This window comes from Stegastes partitus, unplaced genomic scaffold (assembly GCF_000690725.1).
Source record: "Stegastes partitus isolate 25-593 unplaced genomic scaffold, Stegastes_partitus-1.0.2 Scaffold1310, whole genome shotgun sequence".
Classification (NCBI taxonomy): Eukaryota; Metazoa; Chordata; class Actinopteri; family Pomacentridae; genus Stegastes; species Stegastes partitus.
This window is the reverse complement of record NW_007579041.1, coordinates 116,579-125,170: the sequence shown is the minus strand read 5'-3', so window position 1 is coordinate 125,170 and position 8,592 is coordinate 116,579. Positions and strand designations below refer to the sequence as shown.

The 8,592-nt window shown below is 40.7% G+C and overlaps 1 protein-coding gene across 1 annotated transcript in view; it reads right to left on the bottom strand.

Annotated features, from left to right (window-relative positions):
• Nucleotides 1–780: 780 nt before the first annotated feature.
• The window catches only part of txndc11 (thioredoxin domain containing 11), a 15,692-nt gene continuing 7,880 nt past the window's right edge, over nt 781–8,592 (bottom strand). Inside the window, exons 10-13 of the mRNA XM_008298376.1 lie at nt 5,717–5,901; nt 4,522–4,634; nt 4,264–4,344; nt 781–3,270 (exon numbers count right to left, since the gene is read on the bottom strand). Of these exons, the coding sequence (XP_008296598.1) occupies nt 2,751–3,270; nt 4,264–4,344; nt 4,522–4,634; nt 5,717–5,901 (899 nt within the window). The 3' untranslated portion in view covers nt 781–2,750. The remainder of the gene's footprint in view (nt 3,271–4,263; nt 4,345–4,521; nt 4,635–5,716; nt 5,902–8,592) is intronic.

Here is an 8,592-nt window from a genome sequence, read left to right as displayed (position 1 = left end):
TACTTACAGTTTGTCGGAGACTGTGTGGCTGCAGAGAGGACAGCTTTCCAACAGGACAGACACTGTTCGTACTGTGGGCAAATACTGACTGAACTTAACCCACTGAGCTTTGTTTTTTCTTCTGCAGTCATCGCCTTTGACACTGAACCTACTGACACAGACACACATGAGTAAATTAGCTTCTTAATTCTGTGGATAAGCACCTCTGGTGTCAATATTCACTTAGACTATGTGTTGTTGTTGTTGTTGTTGTTGTCATGGTGCGCTTCTTCAGTCATCACCAACAGAATTTGCTAAAGAAAATAACTGCTCCCTCAGTCATGGGAGCAGATCTCTTTTTTAATTACTAATTTCCAACTCAACAGCTGCTGACTATACGCAGCTAGTGTTTCTAAGATGTAAAAACATTCAGGATATTGGAAAAGCATATAAAACATCTCGGTTTTTGAGAGACTTGCAGCACATGACGCTATCTACAGGCAAATAAACCTCCATTCAGAGTGAAATTAGCAGCACATGTTCCTACTGCTCCGAATTAGAGCTGGAATTTACCTCTGCTGAACACTGTGGAGCTGAATTCATGATCACACGGCGACAGTCGGTTCAACACAGAAGGATTAAAGTCGCCCCGGTATACCATCTACAACTTGTGCATCAGTTCGTCCTTATACGTGCATTTGTTTTTGGAAACTTTGTGATCTGGACGAGAATTTAAATGAAACAAAGTGAGAATGAAAGTTTGGTGAATGAGCAGAAACGGTCCACAAAGAAACACTGCAGTACAATAAGATGAAAGATTTTTAATCAGTAAAAACCGGTGCAATATTTCACATGTAAACAATTGCAGCATCTCATTCTTAATACCTGAAGAGTTACATAGAAATATTTTAGTGACTCGACGATTCCTGTAAAAATAGATCAGTTTAACAAAACAACTATATCCCCTTCAAAAAAAAAAAAACAACACAAAACTTGTTGATTAATTTAAGTGCTTTAAGCTCACCTGAACGTCAAATGAACGTTTGTGACGTCTTCAGATTTAAATAACTTCTCAGCTTCATTAGTCGCCCTCCGACCCTGCAGCCAAAGTCTGCGTCACTAGAACTCAGTTTAAAGACGACTGAAAGAAATGCTTTATTTTCTGGGTTTCATATTTCACAGCTAATTTCGTGGACGCTTTACTCGTCATTTCCAAAGACAACAGCTCGTGATATTACAAGACGAAAGCAGTTACAGATAGGTAGGGAGACAGTGTCTGCTCATAACACTTAAAGTACGAGTGAAAAACGAGGAGATGTGTTTTTAAGTATAACTGCTGTGTCTAATCATACGAGGTTTTCCAACGTAGCTGGAAGGTACAAATGGTACAAATTCAATTAATACGCAGCCCAACGCTGTCCGTTACCAGGTGGATCGATAATGTGTTGAAATCAGCAAAACACCAGCTGATCTTCATAAAATTATGAGGAAAGTTTCCATGAAGTTAGCTAAGAAAACAAACAAACAAATAAACAACACTCTCTATTCTCTATTCTGTGTCCAGGGCCTTCATTTAGCTCACGGTTAGAGAGAACCAGGCCTTTATTTCTGGTTTCGCTTGTTCCTAAGTTCCTGCAAAACTTCCTCCGTGTTCAAATACTGATAGAAGATTAGAACGTCCATTTTATCAGCACTCGCTCCACCAGACAGTTTTCATGTGAAACAACGCGCATTCGGTCGTTCCATCTGAAATCGCATTTTTTAAAGAACAATTTCTGCTCGACCATCTCTGAGTTGCGAGAAAATTTTAGAACATAAAATACTCATTTTAATAAAGGCATTTGAGAAATGTAGCTTGATACATCAACTACTTTCCAAGAAGAAGAAAAAAAAAAAAAGAATTCCATGTAGACCCACTTGTAGCATGTTTTTTTCACGCATTAAATGTGTGGCACTAATATGTTTAAGTGTTAATGACAAAAGCCTGACTACTTGCAAGTAGATCAAACAGTCTTGGAAAGTATTTAAAATATCTAATATTTCACAAATACCTTTTTTTAATGTCCACAGTTTAAAGCAGATCAGCTGGTTGAGCAGAAAGGCCCCTGATGATTTGAGATGGAAGAACCCAATCAGGAGTGTGGACAGAGCAGTGAATATAACAAAGCTCTGCATAAATGGACATTATGCTGAATGAACCAGCCTTTGTCGCAGGCTACAGGTGATTTAAACTGATCACCGTGGTCCTATAATTCGGCCTGTATTAGTTTGTGCCTTCTGAGTTTACAGTAAATAACAGTTTGGCTGCAGGGTCTGTGTCGTAGGTTTCCTTCACACTAAAAAATTAAATCTTTGCAAGCGCAGCATCAGAACTGAGAAGTTTGAATTTGAAACTTGGTACTAAATTCCCAAACTAGTGTGTTTTCTAAGATTGAATAAGCTCACATCATCACAGCACTTTGGAGGATTCTGACTCTGCAGATTCCCTTCGCTGCGTATTCATCGTGACTTAGAGTCCTGACTGAGCAGCAGCCTTTTATCTGCCATCTCGTCCTCATTTGCCTCTCATGAGGAAGTATACTGGGTCGTTGCCTTTTGGGGTTTCACCTCATTACAACTTCCTTTTCCTCCTGTTTCACCACCTCTCAGGTCTCATCACAGGTTGTTTTTTTTTTCCCTCTTTCAGTTCAGCCCTTCCTTCATTTCCTGGCCCAGTTTCCTCTCTCCTCCTCTCCTATGTGTCATTCTCAGGATTCCCTGCAGACCCGTGCTCAGGAGGCCATATGGCTTCTTTTCTGCTCTGCCTCTTTTCTCTCCACCTCGGCCTGCTCTCTGGCCTCTGTCCTGTCCTTCAGCGCCCTCAGCAGGACCCTGAGCAGTGTGTTCTCATTCAGCAGGTTCTCAGAAGTGTCTGCCAGCTCCTGCAGCCGCCTCACCGCCTCCCCGAGCTGCCGGCTTTTCTCCCGGTGCTGCTCCTCTAAACTCTGCCTCTCTCGCTGCAGCTCCTCGTTCTCCGCTTCCAGGCTGCGAGCGTCGAACGCCAGCCGCCGGTTGTCGCGCCAGAGCTGCGACAGCTGTTGGGAGAGACGTTCGCGGGCGTGATGCAGCGCTTGGACTTCGTGCTGCAGTGTCAGAAACTCTGCACGGAGGACGGCGCTGAGTCCCGGACTCTCGGCCTCGACAGATGGTTTGTCGGCATAATGCACAGAGCCGGAGTGCTGCAGGATGAAGCGGAGGAGGTTGGGCAGCGTGATGGGAAGGTCATCAGGAAACTTCACGCTGAGATGTTTTCTTCAAGGGAAGGAATACAAGAGAGAACATTTTTATATGAGTGAAACAGTTTCTAAGTTTCTTTTTTCAATAATTTTCCTTTGTGAAATAATATTGTACATGTTTTCATTCTATTTTTCATTTTTATTCATTTAACAAGGTAAAAGGTCAGATGTGACCAAGAAGGCAGCGTGAGATGTTGTCACAGTACATCAAATAATACAAAGACAACTATCACACATTATGAAAGATGCAAACAGCTATTAACAGTTTTCTAGTTAAGATACATGAACAGATATGAGCCCAAACCAAATCAGTACTGTCTGCATTTCAGTATTTGAATTACAGTCGTGACTCGATAATCCGACACTAAATATAAAACCTTCTTTTATGTCGGATAGCAAGACTGTTGGACTGTCAAGACGGAGGTTGAGATACAAGGAGGGCTTGATGCTTGAAGGGTCATTCGTTGTTAATATTTATTGTTCATAGTTGTTATAATACCTAGTAGGGCTGGTCCCAGTAGCACTTTCTGCTCTCTGGATATTCAGGCTCAATTAATGATGAATATCTGAATATTTGTATGACGTTCACACAGCAGATCACATACAAGTCGCATTTAATTGGAAATGTGAACGAACTCGCAAAAAATTGGATTTCACAAAAAAAAATTGAGCATTAAGTCCTGCAGTCTGAACGTAGCCAATCTGTGGGATTGTTCAGTCAGAGAATACGCCGTAATCCTTAATTGGGACATAAAATGTCATATCGGAGTCTGAATCCAAGGCTGTCGATATGTTAAGGCTATTTTTCATGGGTTCTGTTCGTTTTTCCTAAAAACCTGTCGGATAGCAAGGTGTTCAGATTGTTAAGGGTCGGATTATCGAGTCACGACTGTACCCTGAAAGTATATCCCGGATTCTATTGAGAAAAGCACCTTTGCGTCTCGACTACATTCAAACACTGATGTCCAGTGATGTGTTCTTGTTTGTATCTCTTCATAATTATTCTCACCTGTACTTGGGAAAGAGAAGAATTGAGGGAACATGATCCACCATGAACTCCCAAGGAAGGTCATTACGTGCAACATTTACCCTAAAAAGAGAAAAATGTGGTTATTATTTGTTATTTTACTTAAAAATGTAGATCAGAGAACTGAGGCTAAAGTCTTAATGCAAGTTTATTTTGTAAATAATGTAAACAACGTATACCTACCTACAACATGAAACACCTTCGTAAGCAGACATAAAAACAAACATAGATACGGCGTACCTGGCCACGGTGATGGTGCTGTTTCCCTGTAATAATCTGGCCAGCTGGATGACGATGTGGTTGAGAACAGAGCAGAAGCCACACCACTGAGTGTAGTAGAACAGCAGCACATCCTAACACACACACACACACACACACACACACACACACACATTTAGGTTAGCATTATAGTTCAGCTTAAGAAATCAATTATGTTTCCCCCTATAAAAGTCAACTGCCTGCTCCATGAGACCTTCACGATGTGCTGATGCTTCATTAAGTCACATCTTCACGGCTCTCTAACAACAGGCAGAAAGCATCAGTCCAAACCCCAACAAAAGCATACTGACAGACCCGCTGTTTGTTATTATGTACCGGAAGTGCAAAACCTCTTCAAACAGTGGAAATGAGCTATAAAAGATAAGCTGATGTGTACACACAGAATACTAGCGAGCAGGACTTGTATTTATAAATGAATGTCCATTGCATTAACCAAACAAGTTAACACAATGTTGATTAAGCCTTTCAGCACCAGGAAAATCTATGTTTTGCTGTATACTAGAGTTTTAAGCTCCTCCACTCCCTCCCTATATTGAAACAAATTCGCCTTAAATGACATACCAGAATTAAAATGGCCATGGCTCCTTGACCACTCTGATTATATACATGAATGACGTCTCATAATAGTGGCCGAAAAGCTGGAGGATGCTATTTTTGCAAAGACGAACAGTTCCTGAATCCTGCGACACTCAACATGTCTATGCGTGGGGGAAACCGACAGAAGGAACCAAGGGCACAAGTATCGTCAGGATGTTTTTAGGCTTAAATCTGCTTTCTGTGCTGACATTTCTCAGCTGGCGCATTAGTCGCAACATCAAACAGCAATAGTTTGTTTGCCTGAGCTAAAGAAGGAAAGCAACAGCAGCAACGGAGACAGAAGACTACAGCTGCAGCTACAGGTGGGATCGTGAGTAAAAACCCCAGAAGTGTCAAAAGTGTTTGTGTAGTTACTCTCACTACCAGAAGGGGGAGACAAAAGTTTGCCACTGAAGCTTTGAAATACGCATAGAAGTAAATTTGCGGGCAAACATTTTCTATGTTTTTATAAAATTAGATTTGGCAAAACAGGGAGGTCAAACTTCATTTTATATATTTTCTATGATGTTTTTCATATAATGAGGGTGTAGTGGCCAAGAAGAGGCTAAAGCAGAGTCACCTTCTGAATGTCCATGACGGACGGCAGGAAGGTGGAAGTGGTCAGTTCTGTGATGAGGAGGCGTGGAGGTGAGTGCTGGTGTTGGTGTGGACGCTTGGCCGCCTCATCGCCTCCCCTCCTGTCCTCTCCAACCAAGTGTCTCTGCAGGACACTGTACGGGGCGCTGAAGTTCCTGATGAAGGCCTCTGAATGAAGCACAAACCATTAAAACACAATTACTGTCGGGGTCACACACGGTAAGACGCTGGGTCTGAGGATGTCTGGCACGGATTTGTCAACGTTCAAGGTACACGGAGAAGTAAACGGTTCTAAAAGGTTAAAACTCCTCTTAACGCTTCTGGTAATAATAACAGCTTTATAGTGGGATCCACGTGTTTCAAAGGATGTACCAAAATGATATTTAGGTGAGACTTAAAATGTAAAGAGCAGATCAGTGGCAAGAGCTTTAACAGTACTGTGTTATTACATGCGATACTACTGAACTGCCAGCAATATAAAGAGAAAATATTTATGACGAACACTGACATGAAAACTGGAATGTCATTACTTTAATCCCCCTCTATGTGCCAGACAACAGACTTTAACTAATTAATGTATAAAATCAGAGCCTCAGTAAAACAGCCCGATGTGTAACTTCCTTTCTAAAACCCTTTTAAATCTCTTTGATAACTTAAAACACCCTGAGCACAGCTACAGCCTGCTGCCTGTTTGATCACACCAGCCAAAAAACAAGTGTGCTAACGTCACAGTGGATCAAGAAGCACAAGCAGATTCTTTTGTGCTAATTAGAAGTAATAAAACGCACCAGCAGGAGCAAAAACATCATCATTAAAGGTTAGAAAAATCCCCACATACACCTCTGAAGGTCACAACACCTTCTGTTCAATGTACTGAAAATGTCTTTGCACTGACGGCTACCTGAAAGCCCGTGCATGTGTACACTATGCAGAAGACAATAAATAATATATCATATCAGCTAATCTGCTGATGTGCACAATCAGTAAATCTAACCAGACACAGATGCTAACTTGACGCCTCAAATTTCAATGCAGTTTTTGCAAATATGTGAACAGGCGCTAATCATGTCAACAGAGGAATATCCAGATTCATCAAGAGAAAGCACAAATAAACTCAAATATGTGTCTCTAAACTAAAGCTGGACCCAACATAATGGAATTCAGCACACACAGTCCCAGCCAGGCCCCAGCGCTCTACATCTAAATTACATTTGAAGGTTTGCAAAACTGATCATCTATTATACAACAGCCATTGTTCAAGCTATACCACAATTATTTTCATTGTTGATTATTGAGTTGATAAATATATTAGTTGTTTGGTTGATAAAATCTCGAAAACGTGGAGAAAAATGCCAGCCAGTGTTTCCCAAAGTCAAAAATGACATCCTTGAATGTCTTGTTCTGTCCACAACCCAAAGGTATTTAGTTTATTGTCATAGAGGAGTAGAGAAAGCAGGATATATTGTGATTTAGGTGGCTGGAATCAGAGGATTTTAACAATTTGGCCAAATCATTAACGATTAATGGTCGACACTTACAGTCGTCCTCAAATGTATTCATATTCTTCCATTAAAGAAAAGGCAAAATTAACAAAAGTCCTTCAAATAACTAGAAACTGAAAAAAGTAATAATAAATAAAAATTTGCTCAATTATAATTTAGTGAAATAAGATATTGCTTTTGAATTGTGGTTGACAAGAATAATTTAAAAAAAACAAAACTCTCCCAGACAAATTAGAGCACTTTGCTGATGAGCAGTGGACCAGAATAGCTGTCAACAGGTGCAGAAGTCTGATTGAGAGTTACAGAAAACACTTGATTGCAGTGATTGGCTCAAAGGGTTGTTCAACTAAATATTAGTTTACAGGTCCCATCATGCTTGTTTACTTGTATGTTGTTTTCTGTTTGTTTGTTTTGTTTTTTAATATTTCTGTTGAATCAAAATTCAAAAGCAACGTCATGACTTTCATTCAATTTTTATTTATTATTACTTTTGTCAATTTATACTTATTTCAGTGACAGCTGTTTTTTTTTTCCTTCTTTAATGGGAGGGTATGATTACATTTGAGGACGACTGTACACGAGGGTACGTCAAAAAGTTCTCAGCCTCACCAGAAAACGTTACAAGAGAAAAACTGTTTTTGCAGTATTTTTTTAACATAGTCTCCTCTAACTTCAGTGCACTTGGTCCACTGATGTCAAACTTCATTGTCCCTGTTACGCTCCTCAACAGCAAGAATGTGGCGACCACACAAGTGAGATTTCAGTTTGGGAAACTGATAGAAGTCAGACGGTGTAGGTCGGGTAAGTAAGGTGCATGTTGTAACAGTTTAAAGCCACAATTAGCTGTTTTCTGCCACCTGAACAGTGTGGACGGACACACTGTCTGGAAGCAACAGCAGCCAGCTCCAAGCTTTCCTCTCCTTTTTTCTTTGATTGCCTCAAACATTTGAGTTTTTAATAGACAGTGATATAAGGCCTTTATACTACACAGTTATTTTGAGATTGTGGCTCGTGAAGCATTTTTGGCTTCTTTCTTGAAAGCAGAGGTCAGTCTGTTATCTGCAATCACCTCCACCTGAAACAAACTAGTTGCCTCCAACAATTTCTCTGCCTTTTTGATACTATCCATCCAACAGGCATGTTTACTTCAAGGAAAGTACCCTCCATGTGATGGCCCCCCGTTATTTGTTTGCCATTAGAAGGTAATTAACGACCCTGACTTAACTTCAGCCATAAGAGTAACAAACACAACTGAGCATGCAATGTGAATGAAATTCTGTCCTCGTCTTACCCAGAGACTCTGTCAGTGTGGCTGCTGGGCTGCGGTGAAGAACATAATGAACCTCATCCTTCAGGT